Source organism: Rhinolophus ferrumequinum, chromosome 2, assembly GCF_004115265.2.
Source record: "Rhinolophus ferrumequinum isolate MPI-CBG mRhiFer1 chromosome 2, mRhiFer1_v1.p, whole genome shotgun sequence".
NCBI lineage: Eukaryota > Metazoa > Chordata > Mammalia > Chiroptera > Rhinolophidae > Rhinolophus > Rhinolophus ferrumequinum.
The window spans coordinates 5,707,914-5,729,522 of NC_046285.1; the positions used below are offsets into that span (position 1 = coordinate 5,707,914).

At 38.7% G+C, this 21,609-nt stretch overlaps 1 protein-coding gene across 8 annotated transcripts in view; it reads right to left on the reverse strand.

Moving 5' to 3' along the window:
- Positions 1–21,393, reverse strand: part of PLSCR1 (phospholipid scramblase 1) — a 33,329-nt gene extending 11,936 nt beyond the window's left edge. Inside the window, exons 1-9 of one of the 8 annotated variants that reach the window (XM_033087907.1) lie at positions 20,997–21,391; positions 16,781–16,846; positions 15,825–15,850; positions 10,791–10,871; positions 9,045–9,098; positions 6,397–6,632; positions 4,935–4,977; positions 1,818–2,038; positions 562–723 (exon numbers count right to left, since the gene is read on the reverse strand). In XM_033087907.1, coding sequence (XP_032943798.1) covers positions 562–723; positions 1,818–2,038; positions 4,935–4,977; positions 6,397–6,632; positions 9,045–9,098; positions 10,791–10,871; positions 15,825–15,837 — 810 coding nt within the window. In that variant the 5' untranslated portion in view covers positions 15,838–15,850; positions 16,781–16,846; positions 20,997–21,391. Of the gene's footprint in view, positions 1–561; positions 724–1,817; positions 2,039–4,934; positions 4,978–6,396; positions 6,633–9,044; positions 9,099–10,790; positions 10,872–15,824; positions 15,851–16,780; positions 16,847–20,996 lie in introns of those variants that run through there. The other 7 variants (XM_033087936.1, XM_033087916.1, XM_033087937.1 and 4 more) reach the window with 7 other exon arrangements.
- Positions 21,394–21,609: the final 216 nt, after the last annotated feature.

The following is a 21,609-nucleotide window of genomic DNA, read 5'->3' on the forward strand; positions in this document are numbered from 1 at the left end:
GGCAGTCAGACTCAGATGACAAGGTTAACGTCCTACTTAAAATGGATAATACTGGAGGTGCCAAAAAAATGTATACATTTTAAGAGATGTTATCTATGCTCAAGCAGTAGTTCACCTTAATCCGAAGTGTCTGGACACTGATGGTAACCACTTTGAGCACCTCTTGTAATTGCAGAGGTCAAATGTGACTTGTATTCATCTTTTGTTATTGGTATATATTGAGTATTACAATTTTAAAACAGTTTTTTCCTTTCTTACATTTTTTTGGCACTCTCTGTATATAGTGCCTCCATACAGAAACCACCACATTTAAATGTTAGATGTTTTGCCTACATTGATTTGACAAGGCTCTGCTTTGTTTTCCCCAGTTAGCATAATCAACACTGATGCTCAATGAGAGCAAAAACCACCTTTCTGATTAAAGCTAAAGATCTGAGCACATTGTCTCCCTCCTGAGATATCAGGATACACATATTTATTTGGTACGTTCGCAACATCCTCCAATTTATATTATTCTTACATTAGGAAAGCAAAGCCTATGAACATGATCACATCTCTTACCTCAAAATCAACATCTGCACAACAGCTGCACACAAGACATGGACCTGTAATTTTAAGTACATCCTCTCTCCTCTCATTTTGAACTGTAAACTTCGGTAGGCATGGATGCCAGTTCTGAATCACATAACCTACCGGTACACCGGGAGGAGCTTGGATTTCTATCTGTAAGAGCAAAAAAACATAAATTGTAGTGATAATTATGTCTAATGATAACTCTCATTTATTGAATACTTTCCAAGTGTCAGACATTATTCTAACCATGATTTGATTTACAACACATCTTATGAGGTTGCTATTATTATCCCTACTTATAGATGAAGTAACTGAGGAACAGAGATTATTAACCTGTATCAGATTTCCCAGCTACAAAGTGGAAAAGCTGAGACACAAACAGGCAGGCTGCATCCACACTTACGCACTGCTCTACATTGCCACACTTATGATAATTCAGTATAAATAACTTCAGTTACCTTTTAAAAATTAGTGCAGTATTAGACTTCAAATGACTGTGAGCTTGTGTCTTTGTCTGTATCATGTGTGGCAGCTGCTTGTATGGAAAGACTGACCAGGCAGGGCTGGTCTCAGGCCAATGGGGATAAGGGAAAGGCCCTCTCCTGTAAACTCTGCCCTGGTGTCTCCAGTGAGTTTCACGTGCTCTACCTGTGGGCTGACAAGTACTATGAAATTGACACCTGGTCTTTAAGAGCAGAAGGTACTCTTGCCTGTATATCCCTATTACAGGGGACTCAAATATATTCATTCTTAAAAATGGAGAACTGAAAAACACTGGTGTTGAGATTTCTCAGAGGAAGCCTCTTTAAGTTTGTTCCAAAATAGGTTGGCCGAAATTGTGAGATGAACACGTCTGTCCTTTTCCGCATTCTTCTAGACACCTGCTCCTGGAATTACTGTGTTCTAGCATATTCTCTGTGGTGCTCCTCCCCTGGCTCTGGCCAGATTCTCACGGTTACTTAAAGGAAGGCACTTGACCACAGGGCCTTCTCTTCTCAGCTCTCTCTGGAGATCAAGAAGTCTGGTCTCTGAGTGGATGCTCAACTCCATGACACAAATAACTCAGGGACATGGGGCTCTCTGCTCACTGTTTTTCATCCTTCCTGTCTAATTTACTCTCAAGCATAAACCAATAGCTTGTGGACCAATTTTCCTTAAATCTCATTTGATTACATAGGTTCAGTGAAAGGGGGGCAATTCTTGTTGAACTACTTTACAGATTCCCAAGGTAACTGCTCACTGACCTCCTGAAGGCAGCAGGGGCAACAACAGCTGACACACCTCAGTGGTCTCTCCAGGGTGATGACCTCTCGGCCCATGTTATCAAGAATCCTCAGGGTAAAAGGCCTAGAAGCCCCAAGGCAATTTCGGGTGCAGCAATCGGTATCCTCTGTTGCAAAGTAAATCCTCTGCCCAAGGCTGTTCTTAATTTCGTATTTGTTATTTGTTTCAAAACTTGTTAAAGCTAAAAAACATAACAGGGAACCATTATGTTAAAAAAAAATCTTAACTCTATTCTAAGATACTGTAATATCTACCATTTTTAGATGATACTTCAAATAACGTAGGGAAAAAGAAAGGAAAAGGTGTTCAGAGATGATTCAGACAGAAGAAAAATGGCAAAGAAAGAGTAGGAGGAGAGGGTACTAAGGTATAGAGAAATGAAGAGCTCCTTTGTGAGGTATGGGAAAGAAAACGCCTATCTTCCTAATTCCATAGGTGTGTGTCGGAAAGGGAAGCTCTGCGGCTGAGGGGTGGTGCAATGCTGCAGGTGGTCACAGTCATGCCCCTGCATGCACCTGTCCAGGTATTTGGTACAGTTTTTAGCTATTTGGTTAAGGGGGAGAGATCGAGGATGAGTGCTATGTATGTGCTTTATGAAACAGTATATTAAATAAATTAGCTAGAGATTTGGTCTTATACCATATTTATGACTTATCTTTTTGCACTGTGTGAGGGAAGGTAATGAAAGTGTTCACTCTCAACGCACATGTGTAAAAAGGGAATGAAAATGGAAGGTGAATTAGAACATCACACTGACTCAGGGCACCCTTGTTTAGAGCAGCAGAAGCTGCTCAGAAGTGGGAGACGGGGATTAGACAAGGGGGAAAGATGCTTGGCAACAAGGCTGCAACTCCGAATATCTAGACTACTGGCATCCTGAGGGAACTCTGCTCCTTAAAGGGGATTGGTCTCTTCACTGGGGAAACAGAGATATGCTAAATACTGACACCTGCCTGTATCTTACCGAAGGGCTTCCCATATGAAGCCACGCATTGGAAACTGCCCCTTGCTTAGAGCCAGGAAGGAGCAATTCATGGTCCCACTTGTCCATAGCCCTTATTAACGTGGGACATAGGATGTCACAAGACACCCAAATAACAAGCAATTAAAAGCAATATGCGGAGACAAAAACTGCTCTCTAACATCTGTGTGGATGGGCTTTTATTCAGAGACGTACTGCACAAATTCTATCACCGTGACCTCCCTAAGCATGTTTATTCCAACCCCCGCAGGTCTTGGATGTTCCCTTTGTAAGAACCACCCTTAACCTGAACATCTGTCAGTCAAATGTTTCATGAGAAAAAAATTAAACTGATTTATGAGATGGGCTCTATTTACCTACGTGTTTCATTAAGGGCTAAATCTCAAAAATCTTCAGTTTGTCTATCTGTAAAATGAGATCAATGGGGTTATACATCTCTGTTTCCTTCCTACTTAAAAAATGAAAACAAATGAATTCTATGCTATGTCTTTACTGTCTATTAAGTTTTGAATTGGGAAAGGTGCCCGTCCTAGTCTCAGATTCTAAAAATAAACCGAGTAATATTCTTCTCTTTACACTACTCATAATGTTAAAATACAGACAAAAAAACAAAATGAAAGACATCCCTTTTTAAAAAACTGAAGATTTAATAACTACTAAATTTGGAACTTACTTTATATTTCACGACTAATACCTGTATGTTTCAAAAACATATAAAATTTATATCCAAAAACTATGACTGGAACCCTGTATAACGCACAGGGTCCTTTTAGGGGATTTTATAATCTCAAAAAATAAATTCCCTAGAATAAAATATTTTTTAAAAATTCAGGATACAAATTATCCAACATCAAAGAGCTCCTTTCCAGAGAAAACACAGTTTAAATAAACTAACAAAAATGAGAATATTTTAAATACCGTGTTTCCCCGAAAATAAGACCTAACCAGATAATCAGCTCTAATGCATCTTTTAGAGCAAAAATTAATATAAGACCCAGTATTTATTATATTATATCAATTATATTATATTATATTATATTATATTATATTATATTATATTATAAGACCTGGTCTTATATGATAGTAAAGTAAGACTGGGTCTTATATTAATCTTTGCTCCAAAAGACACGTTAAAGCTGATTGTCCGCCTAGGTCTTATTTTAGGGGAAACACGGTGTCTAACAATGTACATTGTAAGTAATCGAAATATAATAGATTATATATTCTAATCAAATTACCAACTAGTGTAATTCATAGTATAATCTCTATTAGTGGAAAGAAGCTTTGCAGAGAGGTGAATATATATATTTGAAAAACCAGCAGAGTTTTCATTGAACTCTGTATGTACAAGGAAGACACTAAGGCTCATAAATCTACCCAGGTTCCCTTTCCCTGGGCAGGAGTTCTGAGACATCTAGAGGCTTCCTAAGTTCATTATACCTGAGGAGCACTGGACCCAGGGAAACATCTGTTGGAGGCAGGCCTGATTCCCACAAGCCGGAGTGCTGGTCTAGGAAGCCAGCCCTCTAGGCCTGCTGGTTAGCATCCTCCAACATTCAAGGTGACAATCCTCAGCTCCTGGAAAAAGGTTTTACAGGGTTCATCTGAACTCCCAAGAGAAACCGTGGGCAGGAATACAATTTTCCAAAACATACCCATCCAAATTAAAAAAGTGTATTCATTTTGGAAATGTACTAAGGTGTCTGCACTACTCATGTGGCCTTGTGCCAATCTCAAGGTCATCACAAATTGTGGAGAAAACAGCTGAAATCATAGAAGGCAGGTAAAGTGAGAAATCGCTTAAGTGACGTCTAGACAGAGCGGGGAGTAAAAGTAAGTTTTGATTGGTTTCCTTCTAAGTTAGAATCAGTATCACAAGGACAGACGCCCAGAGTAATAGTATTTTACCACTTGACTCCTAATTTCAAACTAGCTGCTGACAATCATTTCATCATTATGACGAGAGACATTTGTAAATAACCAGGCTTATTCATCCCACATCAGTGAAACTGTTATATTTGTGGTTGCTGATATGCCTTTATCTGCATAAATGTCTTCTCTTTCTAGATATATAATCAATACAATGAATACATACCTTCCAGAATCTCAATTTGCTGATGAATCAGTATCTGATCTATCTATAGAGTAAAAAAAAATTAGGCTGTAATTATATATCATGTGTTTATTAAGCCAATCAAATTAACATTCATGTTTTTACATTTTAAAGAATGCATATAATCAATCATCAATATTTATCAATATTTAATGAGTTTATATTATTTCTAAGTACAACTAAAATTAATATATTTTAATTAAAAATATTTATTGAATGTGTTCACTGTTAACGTGGGCAAATTCAGGTCATATAAAATTGTCTTACACTGGAATCCCTAAAAAAAAAAAAAAAAAAATGTTCCTTCTAGAAAATTCCTTGTTAATATTTTTTAAGACCTTAAATGTTAAGTTCCTTCTTAATATTTTTTAAGACCTTTATCCACTTAAAGAGTGTTTTTCTACAAATAAAACATGTTATTTTCAAGTACATTTGAAATCATCATTAGTAGTAGGTGATAAGTTCCCCTACGTTTTGTAAGACCATAATTTTTTTAAAAAAAAAAGTCTATTTAGGGTATTTCTTGGAGAATTTATGAAGTACTAAAATTTCTTACATCATATGCTACCCAAGTGAACTGTGGGAAATTAAATTAAATTAATGCAGAGTACAAGAGAGACAGCTCATTTACTGAAAACTAGTTGGATATAATAGGAATATTTGTTTATATATTAGACACATAGAATCTCATATTCCTACTTCACCTATAGGATTTGTAACAGCAAACAAAATGGAACCTCAACTTGCTGAGATAAACTATTATGTACTACATTAAAATTCAGGATTGTTTTCCTTTATTGGTAGCATTAATAAAATTGATTCTCCCAAAGAACAAAAGCATCATGAAAATGTAATGTTGTTAATTATAACAAAAAAGTGAGTTACATACAGAATATTAACTCCTTTTTTGGTAACACTTATTGAAATTCAAGAGTAAATTGAGTTAGATGTTTCTTTCCAAGTCCTAGAATATTATTCAGTGTTGGGATTAAAGAGCACAGGATACAGAACCAAGGTTCCAGAAGCAAAAAGCCATTTCCACTTCCTTAGTGTTTTGATGCTGAGCCAATTATGTAAATTCTCTGGAACTGTTTCCTCCTCTGTAAAATGGTGATAACTATAGCACCTATATATTATAGAGTTTCTGAAAGGATTAAACACGTTAATACTTGTATTATACTTAGGAACAAAGCTTGATACTTAATAAATGTTTGTTATTGGCTATTATCATAGATTATATTCAAGATTGTAGAAAACACAATTCCCTAAGACACTTGGATTTTGCTTTAAAAGTAAACCTGACCTGGAAGAATTAGTTATTTGTTAACAAACAATATTGTTTTACCATTTCCAATATTTGTGACTCAGTCATTTGTAAATCTCATTTGAAAAATAAGACTGGAACAGTTTTATTTTTATGACTGTTTTATGTATTTGAAATTACCTGACTTAAATATTCCAAGCCTGGTGGGCAGTTTGGTGGAACTGGTGGTGCCGGCATCCATGGTACCGCTGCAGGTCCACCTGGCTGATTATACACTGGCTGGTGTTGGACAGCAAAGCCCACTGGGCCAGCACCTGAATAGCCAGGTGGTGGGATTGAGTAGCCAGGTTGGGGGCCAGAATAGCCTGCCTGGGTCCCAGGATAGGCAGCTTGGGGGCCCAGGTAGCCAGGATGTCCTGAAATAAAAAAAGTGAAATAATTTGTAACTGCACTGAGAAATGGAAACATCAACTCTTTTAGGACCGCCCCAGTTGTCTACAAACTGAAATTTCAGCTCAGGAATCCTGTTTCTATAAAGCTTATGATTTGTAATCTTTCTGCAATGTTTCTATTAAATATCTGTACTTTCATATCCACGCTTTTCTGAGGGTGGTGGGCTGTGAACCAAGTCAGCCTACAATCTTATCATTACCATCCAAAATTTAGATTTAAATGTTTGAAACCTAAGAAAGGGAAAGAAAATCAACAATGATCTAGAGTCATCTACATAAAGGTTATGGAATGCCTTCATGACATTGAATAGAAGGTCCAAAATAGAGGCTTTGAGCTTGCATTTCTAGGACCAAAGCACTCTGTAAAAATGGCAATTTTGGAATTCTAACAAATGGTACCTCCTACATGCATAAGATTGGCAATGGTTTTGCCCCCTCAAAGCATATTTGGCAAGAACTGGAGATGTTTTTCGCTGTTACAGCTGGAGAGAAGGATGATTCTGACATCTGGTGGATAGAGGGCAGGAGTGCAGCTAAGTAACTGCAACTGTCCAGAACAGCACTCTGAGGAAAAATAACTATTTATCCCCAAATATTATAGTGTTGCTGTTAAGAAACCATGGTATAGAGGTCAAACCACGTCATTCCTTCCAGTAATTCTGTCCAGGTAATCTCCTGGGTTAACAATTTCCCTGGAGTTTTAATCCATGGTGTATTCCAATCCTAAAACCCCCTACATGACAAAAAAAAAAAAAAAAAAAGTCCCCTATGATATTTAGGTTACAAATTTAAATTTCACATTTTAGGACCCTCAGCTCTCTGGATATATAATTTGAGAAGCAACGGAGGTAAAAAGTTTTAACGGGCAAAAGTGTCTTCAGTATTTAATAAGCAGTAGAGGGAGAAATTTACCAAGGGTATACGCTATATTCACATGACTTGTGACTACAATGAAGCTTCATAAGCTTCCATGTATCATGCAATGTACAGCAATTCCATAGGAAAGGAATATAATTTCAAAGGACGGTGTTTCACAATATTTTACCAGTAAAGGCTGCAAAATTTAATACTTAGAATATGCAATTTATAAATACTTTTAAATGGAACACTGATGAAAAATACATACAGTGTTCAAAAGTAAGACTTAGAAGAGAGACTAAATCTGCTACTAATGTCTGTTAAATACTATAGCTTTTATAATTCATTGCTTCTACAATGAACCAATATTTACACATGACCAAAAATGGGACTGGCTCTGTTCCAGAATGAGAGGATACAGCTATCAACAAGGCAATCTGCTCTCATGGAGCTTATAGGCAACTTCCGGGAGTTAGAAAAGAAATAGTTTTAGAAAAGATGTCAGCTTGAACTGATGGAGAACATACATGGGGGAAGAGGAAAAGGTATCAACTAGCTACTTTTAAATAGATAAAATTTAAGTTGAGAATGAAAAGATGAGAAGCGAAAGCTTTGTGTGGAGATCTGGTGAGAAATGTTCCTGGAAGAAGGGAAACCAAATGCAAAAATCCTGGACTTTAGGAATGAATCGGACATGTTTGAGAAAGACAGCAACATCATTAAGGGAGAGAAAGAGAAAAGGCTGTCAGTGAAGAAATACAAGCGGTTTGTCTAGGGATCCCCTTAATAAGGCTTTGGCTTTCAGTCCAAGTGTGATTGACAGGCAGTAGAAGAATTCAAGCAGAAGAGTGAGTTCCATGGTCTGATTTCTATCTTAAAACGATTTTAGGAGTGCCGAGCACTGGGATTTAAAATGAGAAATGTAGATGAAAATCCCTGCCCTCATTGCTTACTGGGAGAGAGAACTTTATAATCCCCCTTACTGTAAGGAGCTGTAACACTAGTGGGATTAATTGATTCATTAAAATTGGAGTGAAGTCCTTTGAAGGAAGGGACCAGAAGTTTTATGACTGTATTTGCCAAAGGAAGGTATTCGGAAGGGGAGAGAGAAAGGGAAGCAGTTGTGACAGCTTCCTTTAGGACCAAGGGATAAAAGGAACTGAGTAGGCCAGCTGCACAGCAAGAACAAGTCAGAGAGAAGCCCCGGGATAGTAACAAACAGAGAGCCTTTCGAGCCAGAGAAGGCCCATCTCCCCAAACAGTAGAGCGCCAGGTTTAAGAGGCCCTTAAAGGGAAGGCAGGGGACCACCCTGGACCTGGTGGCCAAATTGAATATTTTGGCCTCTAGCTTAGAAGCAACGGGAAGCCAACAGAGGCTGAATTCTGTCTGTAATATGAAAAGATTTCTATGTTTAAAATTTCTCTTTTAAAGATCACTGACTACAGTGCAAGGACTTAGACCACACAGGCAAACCACTGGGGATGTGAAGATGAGACTTAATTGATAATAGTACCTACCAGCTTTAGCGTAATAGTCTCCAACTCTTGGAGAGTAAGGATGGTTGATTTCCCCTGAAATCAATGGATTAGTCATATAAAATCACCTGAAATTTGGATATTTTCATTTATATAAACCCAAATGATTTAACATATTATATAGTCAGCAAATCGTTGTCACTTATTATTTGTGCTAGGTGTTTTACATATGATTGATTTAATCTCCAAACCAACTGAATTGGAAAATATTCACATTTTACAGATAAGAACTGAGGCTTGTTTAAAACACCACACAACTATTAAGTACAATTGCCAGAACTTGAAGTCTGATCAGGCCTCTCAATACGTTTTCCCATTTTTATAATAGGGATAATTAATAGTATTTACCTCATAAGAGTATCTGAAATTAAGTGAGTTAATCCACGTTATGCAGAGACTCTCAATTTTAAGCTATCACTATTGTTAGCATGACTGTCATTAAGACCTGCGCTGTATGTGGCCTTGGACTTCATAAAATTGAGCTTTCTCACAAACTCTCAAGTCTGATTGTAACCAAATTTAATTATGTATCACCCACTTTTAATTAGCTATGGGTGGATTAAATCATGCTCCAAGTGCCTTGGATGAATATGATAGACTTGTTAATAATTCTCCAAATACCAACCATGTAAGAATTCAGAGCAGTGGTTCTCAGGCCTGGCTGCACATTATAATTAACCTGGGGAATTTAAAACCTTACCACTACCTGGGTCCCACGACCTGAGCTTCTGCTTTCGTTTTCCTTCCTAGGAGAATGCCCTGGCACTAGTGTTCTTAAGAGCTTTTCCTTAATACTTAAGTGCAGGCACTTTAGGACCTTGGAGTTTTTCCAGCTCACATTCTTTTAATTGCAAATATCTGATAAGATCCAGAACCCACTGGGAGGTTCCTGATTAGACAATTAAACCGACCATTCAGATTTCAAGCCGATTGTTCAGAGGAGATACAAAATGTATACACCCTTTTGTTCAAACTCAGTTCCTGTTAATGTTAAGTTCCTAGGATGGTCTCAAGATACGGGTAGCCTGCCTTCTTGCAAATCTGGGTGCACCATGAACTTTCCATTTGGTCAAGTTTTGGTCATTCTGATATTTTGATAACTGTACTTGTATAAAAGAAAATCGCTGAAATCTTTTAGTAAGTAGTTCAAAGGAAAAAATGTACTCCCTAGTATGTAATAATATGAGTCTCTTACTTTTCTTACAAATGCAAAAGGAAAGCTTTCACAAGTTACAAAATGAAAATGAGAATTATCCTCAGGTAACTGGGTCTGTATTATTTGCAGCTTCATTTTAAGCACTCATCTTTTTGTGACTCACTGAACACAATTAACTTAACCTATACATGACTCAAAAACACTCAGGGATAAATCTTCTAAGTGTGATTACATGATCACAATTTTCCAAACTTATGGAGAATCAATACAATCTTTTACTTAATATATGTATTTTGGGATTTAACTTATATGCAGCTCTATATTTCATTTTTCAAATGTAAACTCACTATTATTTTTATTAACACTACACCTTTATTATCTTGTATAAACAAAAATTAATGATATTTACGAAAATATATAGTCAAACAAAACAAATGCAGAACTAGGCTGCCAATTTCACGATTGCACTTTCAACAAAATGCACTAATATAATAAATACACACATACACATCCTTTGAGGGATATCAATAATTGATTAATTTTGGCTTGTATTCTTTAAACAAACGTTTTACCTTGGAATGCTGCTGGAGGGTACTGAGGGGGATACCCAGCTGGTAAATTTGTTCCTGGGTGAGGAGCATTCATTTGTGCATCTGTAATTCAAGGAAAGGCAAACGTATATCTGCTTTAATAAATATATATTAGAAAGAAAAATACAATGTCTGTAGATAGATAGTTTTCATTAAGCTGATCTTGTACTATATTGAAATGGAGTGAATTCTTCACTTAACAAAAGCTGTGCCTTTTATCAGTTATTTCGCATAGAATCCTGTCTCAAACAAATGCCCTTTTGGATAAAATGTGACAGCTCAGTTATTTGGGTTGAATTTCTAGTTTTCAAATATGCCTAATGAGTGTTCACTTCCATACTTTGAGTTTGTTGGTATTAAAAAAACATTTGTTTTAAAACCACATATAGATTTTGAAGAAAGATAAATAAAAGTAGGTGGAATATGAGGATGGTAATGGAAGGATTATGGATGATTTTAAAGATATCTATAATCATTGCTATAGAAATTTTTTAAATAGTTAAAATATTGCAAGTATTTTTATATTTAAATATCCTTTTTATGCTTACTCCGGAACTATCCTAACAAGGTTGAACCATAGGAATTTCCAATATTTGACTGATTTTGACCTAGAAAAATAATAAATGACTTAATTACAACAAACATATTAATCATTACCTGCTAATCAATGTGTCTTGAATAATCTTAATATATGTACAAGTGGTTGAACCTCCTCATTCTTCATATTTGTTTCTCCAGTCATTCATTTAGCCCTCACCCCAGCCAGAAAATAAATATTTACTGAGCATCTCCTGTTTCACCCGAGTTAGGCTCTGGGGCTACACTAGCTCTGCCTTCATGGAACTTACGATCTAGTGGACATTCCACTTCTATCATGTCCTCCTTTCTTTCCTTATGACTTACTAACTGTAAATTCAAGTTTCTTTTTGAATCATGAGGACATGGCATCAATGTAGAAGAAAAGGTTTGTCAAACTTTCCATCTGATACACTTCCTGTATGCTTCTCCTTCATGAATCTTCAAAGGTCATGCAACAGTGTGGTTTCAGCAGGAAGGCTGGATTGTGGGTCCCCTTTCTCCTCCATTCAATCGGTTCCTAATAATTTCAGCAGAATGGAGTCCACGGAGACAATGTGAATTCAGGGAACAGAGAATCCTCTACTTCTCTCAGGGCCTTTCCCTGAACAGACACTGCAACATACCCCGAATTATCACAGATCTCTGAAATACCACCATCCACCATCCCATCCCAACCATCCTTCAGTTTGTCAGCTTCAGGTGAGCAGCACAGCTAGTTCTCTAGCTCTCAGGGCTCTGCCCACAGCCCCTGCTCCCAACCTGTGTTGGAGACAATGGGATCGGACTCAGCAGATCTCAAGACAGCACACTTTAAAGTCTGACTTATAGACCTGCTCTTAAATGGTATGTTACATTTTGGCACTTGAGCAGGTACCATTGTTTGAACAACTGTAAACATACACATATATCCATGACCTGACAGATTCAGGAAATTAGGGTCTGGTAATCTCTGGGATTTTAGTACTGCAGCAATGATCCTGATTTCAAGATTTTCAGTGGGAATTCATACAAAGAGAAAATACGTGAATGGGTAAGTGGTCAAGAAGACCAAAGAGCATATGAATTACAGGTGGATTTGTGAAGTGCAACTTAAAATAACCTATAAAATCATAGTGAAGGCCTCCTGTACTCAGAATGCCTCCAGGATGCCCTGTCCCCATCGAGGTGGGCTTCACACCCCCTGTGGCTGAGCTCAATGCTGCCAGGATGGGTTCCAGCTCCTCATCTTAGAAGATCACCTTGTAGATGCTTGCTAATTACAAACTTTATAGCTTAGTATTTTCCCAAGTTACTCTCTCCATGGTTTCAGGACCGCTAGTACCACAAGAGATCAGATGACAGAGGGGGGCATCATGAAAAGAGAAAAGACCCGCAGGACGTCATGCAGCCTCTGGGAGAGTGCCCTGATTTTCCCTTAAATACCCCAAGCCGGTCGGAGAATGTTAAGGCAGTTATTGGAGGTGTTAACCTGCTGCCTTCTCAGACCACTGGTGCTCTGATAATAAACGCTTATTCGATAGCCCAGCTCCTGTGTCAGACTATTGGCTGAGCAGCGCAGGCAGTACGAGCCCCGGACTCGTTTGGCCTTCGGTTACAACAAGCCTCTTGCATTGTGTGAAGGTGTTTGTATTTATATACATATATAATTTCATTTCCATTTATGTGTACATATACACGCATAATTTATATATATGAAACTGAAGCATTTAAAGGTGACTGTGGCCAAAAGAATCTTTCTTAAATGATTTGAAGCATCCTGGAGCTTATAGCAAACAAAACAGCTCAATACTATATACATTTAAAACTCTTTGAGTTTCGTTAAAAATTAAATCAACAAGGCAAACATTAAGAGAAGATCATGAAACTTCCTGAAGGAAAGCCGAGGTTTCTGGTCCTAAGAAATGATACTATATGTAGTAAGGCTGACAATGTATTAAGAGATAAGTATCTTCGGCTACCTACACAAAAATATACAGAATATAAATCCTGTTAAGACGGGATTGTAATGGTGGATACAGGAAAGCTCCCCCACTATTGAAATTTTAAGTCTCCTTTTCCCTAGTTTCTTAGCTCCCTAGTCCCTGATCTCAATTCCTTTTTAAATCAGTTTGTTAATCCTAAAGATTGCTCCTAGCTTAAATCATAAAATGTCTCTCAACCCCTTGCTTCAAATAACTATCTAGCAGCCTGTGACTTAAGCTTGCTGATTGTAATCATTATGGCCCAGCATTCTCTCCAGGCCACTCCAGACCTAACACCGGGATAAACAATGCCACAACAATGCCACTTGAATTTAAGCTAAATGGACTTTGGGTCTTGTTCCTGGGGCCAGCGCTCTTAATCTATTAACTGGAATCTATCTCTCCTCGCCTAGGGGCCATCAAGATATGAATAATGTCCCAGTAAGGCTTCCAGTGCACCCTGATCACGATGGAACTCAAGACCCCTTCCCCTCATTTAAGATCAGATAGGGCAAGAGTTCCATGAATCCCCAGTAGGCAGGGACAACGACCACATTCAGCAGGAAGCAGATGCAGAAGAAGAGACCTCAACTTCTCACAGATTTATGGGGACCACGCCTCTCAGGGGAAATAAGGTAGGCAGTTAGAGTTAGGAATGGGGTCTCCAAACATTCCTGAATGTTTGACATGGCCTATGGGGAGCACCACCCAGAGACGGCCCCCTAAGCCCAAATTCTTCCTTTATCTAACTTAATTAGACCGGTCACTTACACCCGAGCAGTAAAGGCTACAACCTCATTATACAATCATTATAATATCATACATATACCCAGACGTTCATTAATATCATTATAACAGACTGAATTCTGGGAAGGCACATGCACAATCTAAGATGAGGTAATAGCCCCTTGTCAATCACAGGTGTCAATCAAGTGGTCCCCCCGTCTGGAGAGGAACAGCCCATCTTAGAGGAAAGAAAATAAAAACTCCAAGTCCTTGCCAGTGGGCGCCCTTTAAGCCATGCTTTTGCTCAGGCCCGCTCCTATCCCTTTGGGATGTACTTTCTCTTCGAATAAATTGCTCTTTCACCACTGTTTCTGTGTCTCATTTAATTCTTTGCTCAATATGCCAAGAACCTGGACACTATGCCAAGAATGGCCTGCTCTCTGGTAACAGTGGCATGAAATCTTCTATTTTAAGATTTGGATGGCTGGTATAATTTGATTTTAACAAGTGTAATTTAGCTTGGAACTTTTTGAAAGCTTTCTTGTCTTTCTTTACCTCTTAATGATTCTGCTTCCTATATATTTACTATGCATACCAGTTTCAATAGTTCTCTTTAACTCGGCCCAGTGCTGGCCCTGTGACTTGGGAGAGGTTTTGCATCTGAAGGGGATCTACTCCTAGCTCCAACTTAAATCTACATAACAAATACAACGGTTGTGATAACCGGCTTAACTGTACCTTCCCCCAATCCCAAGGGACAAAGGCGAACTCAGAAAATTCCACTATAGGCCGAAGAGATTTATATCTGAGTTAGAAAACATAAAACTTGGAGCTGTTAGGCCAGGAGCAGAAACCATCTTAGAAACCGCCTGGAATGTGCCTGAAGAAACCGCCTGGAATGTGCTGTATAGAAACCATCTTATCTTAGAAGCCCTCTTGTCCTGCTCCCTGCTTGCTTGTGATGCACTGAAGAGGAACAGACTTGCTTACCTCCCCCTATAAAACTCTATACCCCTCTTACTCGAGAGGTTATGGTCTTTTCTAACCTGACCTCCCGCTGCTCAAACACACCAAATAAATTCTAATAATAGACCAATTTTGGTCTCCTGCAACTCATTCCTCTGGCTGTGCCTAACAAAATCCTTTCAGAAAACAGGGATTTATTTCTCATGTTTTCTCCCTTATGTATTGGTTTTCTCTCCCAAACCTTCGATTTTCAAACAGGCATATTATTTTATTACATGTTTTGTCAGTACTCAATTTATTTAGAATTTTCTTGACAGAAAAAAAGCCAGAATAAATGATCGGTATTTATTTAAAACTATTCACATGCATATGTTAAGAAACAGATGTCTGTGATGTATCCGAGGATTTTTATTACAATGAACTGACATTAAATTTATCACCTGTTAATACAATTTGAGTACTCTTTATGTATCTGAAATATACATAGAAAAGGGAAAACTGATCTGGATGCAATATAGTATAAATTATACAACATATTTTCCAGTAAGCCTAAAATTTCTTAGGTTTATCTAAGGTTTTTTTATTTTTAAAGGAAAAATTAGTGGTAGTGAATATTTGTGTGTATTTTCTCTATAATCAGAACACTGAAGTAGACTGGATTCTGGAAGCATAAAAAACAAAGTAAATTATGTCCTTTCAGAAACTGAATAAAACATATGACAAGTAACATATTAACAACAGATTTAACATTATAGGGAAAAAAAAAACCACTTAATTTACTTACTTTGTTTGTCCATGATTTAAAGAGTTCTGAAAAAGAAGTCCTGATATTAATACATCGTCTACAATTTTATAGGTCAAATATGACTGTTAAAACAAGTTATTCGGAAACTATAAATATACATAAGATATTCCTCTGTTCGTCTAGTTTACCAGAATCTGGTCATTTAAACACATTGGTCTTGATCCATCCTATTGCTATGTTTCTGATTAGGACTTTTGAAGTTATGGGTCAGCCCAGGGGGTGAACAGATCAGGGCTGGGCTCCAGGAATGGTCCAAAATAAGAAGAAAGGTTACCTATCAGGTCACACTACTGCAAATATCTCTGGAAATTTCAGTTCTACGTATACGGTCTACCCAACTTGAATGGGAAATTTGAAAAGGTCTCTTTTGTTCTATGCTTTAAGACATGCTTTTAGCCAGAGAACCCACTCTCAGGGGTTGTCAGTTGTAGTACCATGACAATCCAACCAAAACATTGTGTTTGGTTGTTTCTACAGAAAAATAATAATAAAAACCATTGTACTCAGTGTACTGCTGCCTTCCAGTGCCTCGATCCCATCCTAGTCTTTCCCACCACGATCCAGTCACTACTTTCCCTATCTCTCCCCCTTAATTCCCAACCTCCTTTATGCGTGTTAATTACAATCAACATGTGAGGCAAAAACTCTGTCACGTGTTTTATCTTGGACCCACACATAATATGAAGCAGTCCTGCCCTTCCCAGGCCCTCTCCAGCCTTGGCTTCCACTTTATTATCTCCTCCTCCTGTATCTTAAACAGTACATAAAATTCAACTGATCCCTCAACGGTATATTCTTTTATTAAAATCTGGTGTTTCCAAGAAGAAATCATGTCCCTCTTTTCCTTTTAATTTTATTTTATTTATCACTGCCTACTTTAAGCATAAAATTTCATAATCTAGTAAAACTCTCAAGTACATTCTAATTATAGTTACCTCTTAATTATATGTACTCAAGAAGTTCAGCAACGGTTGAACAATTCAGAATGAGTTTACGTGGCCCTGGAATAAAGCAAAAAATTTGTTTGAGTTACTTATTTGACTTCCTGGATTTTCTGAGAATAGTAGTAACACCAGTTTTCATTACCTACCGTGTTTCCCCAAAAATAAGACCTAGCCGGACAATCAGCTGTAATGTAACTTTTGGAGCAAAAATTAATATAAGACCCAGTCTTATTTTACTATAACACTGGATTAATATAATATAATATAATAAATATAATATAATATAATATAATATAATATTATAACACCAGATCTTACATTAATTTTTGCTCCAAAAGACGCATTAGAGCTGATTGTCCGGCTAGGTCTTATTTTCGGGGAAACAGGGTAGTCAGAAACCACCTGCTGTGGACCTCCTCAGGCTAGAAGGGCAAAAAGATGGAAATATATGCTTTTCTTCAGTTAACCTGTAAGATGATTAATAAGCTAACAAACACATGTAACCAAAGTTGGCTAAAAGTTTTCATAGCCACATTCATTTTAGGTTCTGTCATAGGAAAAAAATAAAAGGAGACTAAATTGATACATACGAAATGCTATGATTACTTTTATCAACTTCACATTTCCATGATCAAAGATTAGGCATTAATGTAATACCTAGTACTTAAAATATGCTAAGAGTACGCTAACAGATCTATAAAATTAAAAGACTGAAGTTCTGGAGTAGAAATAGGTAGGATCCCTTAATTAACAGGCTGGACTGGACATCGCTGAAGTTTTTATCTATCCCGTTTCTCATAGGACACCACTCTTTAATATCATTAGTTAAAAAAATTTTTCTATGGCCTTTAACTAACTCAACAGTCATATTAAATATTGTACTACTGCAATTTCAATTACTTCAGGACAAATACAGAACTTCAAATTATAATGTGATTACTACACACATCTTCCTGCTCTGTTATGTGAGAGCTTCTGAGGAGATTAAGGCATCATATACTGTATTTCATATATCTCTGTCAAAATGATTCTATCAGACACCATAAAGCCCACTGGTACTCTGGGAAATTTCATAATTATAAACTTTTATCACCAGAGAGGAGAAATAGGGCAGCTGATATCCAGTTATGGTTCCGCAATTCACATTACAGTGAAATCCTTCATCTCTTGTGGTCCTGAAATTTCCATCTCATTGCTTTCAATAAATACTAATATAAAATCTGGAACCCCAGGGGGAAATATCCCTCATTTTGAAAAACCCTAATACTACTCTGCCTACAAACTAGGCAAAACTAGATTTGGATTATTTATCCAAACTTACTTTCCAATTGCCTAAAAACAAACCAATTAACACTTTTTTCTCAGAGTCCCAAGATGGGCATATATGCTCTTAATTATTTTAGCAAAATGTTAACTGCTTTAAAAACAATCACGGAATTCTATGTCCCTAACTTCCTAAGAATATGTGGAGAACCCAACACTTGCTGAGGTAAGTCACAAATAAAATAATTTCCATGTTTTTGTAGCTTATGCTTGTAGGTAAATTTTGTGCATCTAAAAAGCTTCAGCTAACATCAAAAGACAAAAATATTTCATCTGTTGAACTATGGTTCTGGTAAAAGATAAGCAGAGCAAAAACAGATGAGTTTATACATCCAGGTGGCCCAGATGTTGTTGAGCATTTGAGTACACAAGTCCACCCTATGTGCAAGGTATAGGGTGGAAGTGGGGTGACTGAAACCCATTTACAAATCAAAGTTCCTGATACCAGGGAGTCTTCCTGTAAAAACCCAATCTTGTATTTAGAGTTCAAGGAAACAAAACAAATAAGCTCAGAACCATTTGGGGGGAGCATTTTATAGTAAACAGTGAAGAAAAAAAGTAGGTATTACATCAACTGGGACCACCTGAGAGAGTAGTGCTTAAATTAAGTGTTCTACCACACTAACAAGTAAACCAAAAAGACAAAAGAAACAAAAACTAAACTTTAGGTCAGTTATCCTAGTTTGATTGCGTTATTTCTCCTGAAAAGCTTTTCCTGACAACTCAGAGCTCCCTACAAATTTGAGTTGTTTCCTTGCCTCCTAATAAACGAGGAAACTACACTCAAAGAGTGAATGGTCACTTAATGTTATACATCTCACTAACTAGTTGAATTAAAATGATTCATGTCCTTTGCATTCATGTCTTTGATTCATTGAAAAAAAAATTTCTCTCAAATTGTCAAATTTCAGTAAAATTTATTAAAAGACTGTATTTATGGTATCTTTCTTGCAAATTTCAAACTTACGCAAGGCTATTTTCTTTTTACCAGGAAAGGTGAAAGTATTTTTTAAATTCAAAATTTGGAAAATGAAAAGTACAATTACTAGTACTGATTAACTACAGTACTTTGGCTTTTTCAACTTAGCACTGTTTAAGAAAGTATAATAGTGTGTGTGTATATATACACACATATTATAATGCACATGTTCATATATACAAGTATGTATATAAATATTCGGTTGGTACAAAGCTTGTGCCTTTTTTCAAAGAATACTGACTGAAGGCATAGTGAAAGCCATTATAGCAATCACTAGAAGAAAATGACAGATTATATTATTAGAAATACTCTAAATGCTATAAATAAATATAATGGTGCTATAATAAAGAGTTATGGGGCCACTAGCTTAGATGCTGGTGGTGGTTGACGGGGTTGTAAAGAAAGCGAGATCTGAGAGCTGAAGAAGTCTGAAATCAACCAGGCCATGAAGGTGTGGGGGTGGGGTGGGGTGAGGCATTATAGACAGGAAACTCAGTATGTAGAAGTCCTGAGGCTGCACAGAGCTTGTTTCATTCAAGGGCATGAAAGGTCTGTGTGTGAGAGAGAGACCACAGGGAGAGACCATGAGACAGGAAGATGGAGAGGTGCACAGGTTGTTACGCCTTAACTGTCTCCCCAGCTGCACTCTAAGCTCTGAAAGGCCAGTGCATGGCCTGTCTTGTCCAGGACAAAGCGCTTAATTGGTGCTTTTTGATTCAACAATGTGTGTACAGAATTATTAATTTCATTCCTTTCAGTCAGACAAAACAGCTCTCTTGCAGATGCGAAGGCTGCTTAATCTTGACCTAGTTATTTCACATGCCACTTTTCTACCCAACTGCAGAAATCCACTCATTTCACTACCATCCCTTGTGTTTCTTCAGTGTTCAAAGTGCTACAATCGTCATACTCACCAGTGTGGTATTAGGAGAAACTTCTGCTGGTATAAAAGTTCAAAGGAGAAAAAGGGGACCCCAAATCACCTGACATTTCACACTAAGTGAAACCTACCTGTACGGTACTAACCCTGTACCTAATACTACTAATCCAGGAGAAACAATAGTTTTCTGCCTCTTCCTGGAACTGGGTAGTGAGCATGCCAGCACTTCCAGGAATAAATGTATAAATAAAACCACAGGGGGACCAGGTAGAAAGCGGGGAGAAGCAGAGACTTTGTCAAATATTAAAAATAACAAAAGCTTTCACTGAGTACTTTCTGCAGTGCCAGACCCTGTCTAACGAAGTTACACTAATACCTGTCATACTCTAACTCTCAGAACTCTTTTACTAGTTACACAGTTTCAGAGATGAGGTACGGAAGGAACATATATGCAGAAGAAACTGGCTCAGAGTCCACGGATATAAGCAGTAGAGGCAGGACTGGAGTCAGGCAGGTGGACTGCGAGATAATGGTCTTCTCCTCTATGCTACACAGCCCCTCTAGCTTCCCAATTCTTCTGGTGTTCCAGGTCCTAGCATAGTTCCAGCTGTATCCTAATTCATATTTACTGTTAAGTGGCCGCTGGCAGGTTCTATTAACCGTCCCTTCTAACACCCCACATTGTGCCGGCAGACACCCCGGAGCCCAGGTTCCTGCCCTGATTCAGGGCTGCCCTCCTCGCTGGGAAGAGATGTTCTCAGGGAAGGAAACACCATAGTTGGTCGAGTCTCTACCAGGTAGGTCACCCGGGGACCCTCAGAGCGCCCCCGCTCCACTTCCGAGGTGGCTTCCCGAGACCGCTGGGACCCCAACCCCCATCCTCTACCCCCCAACCTCAGCGCAAGCACAACCCGCCAGCCCTCGTGCCCCTCGGTCACGAATCGCCCCCGGGCCCCGCGAGGCCCGGAACCCGCACAGGCCCCGCGCCCCGTGCCCGCGGCAGGGCGGAGAGCGCACCTACCCACCTGTGGCTGCTGCTGCTCCGGGGCGGCGCTGGGCGAGACGAGGGCCGGGAACCCGGGCGCCTGGCGGTCGCTGTGTCCCCTGGGCTCCTCGGCAGCTCAGCGCGGCGCGTTACACAACCTTCCCTGAAGTCACCAGGAAGGGGGCCTCCGAGGGACCTACGCGGGGCGGAAAACCCGGCTCTAGGTTTCGTTTCCTGGATCTTACGTACACAAAAGGGTCTGTCTAGCCAGTCCCCGTGGGAGTTCGGGGTCCCGCGTGGCTGCCGGAGGGCGGGAGAGCTGCCTCGAGGCCGGCTCCCCAGAGGGGCGGGCGCGGAGATGTCCCCCTGCCCCCTTTCCTACTCTCAGAGACTCCAAAATTGTTGGTGTTGCATTTCATGGGGAAGTCAACACTGGCTAGAATGCGGACAGTCTTGAACGCGGGAGGGTTTGCCTTCGGGGTGGGGCGGAAAGCACTGAAGTGCTGGGAAATTCCTTTACCCCGGCTTGACCTCCACCCCGGCGATTCCGGTTGGAAGCAGTGACCGGGGCTGAGGACAAACGCGGATGGGGCCAGCTTGTTTTCCTTCATGACGTCTTTTCACGTTCGCTCTCTTGCTCTTTGTCTCTTTCT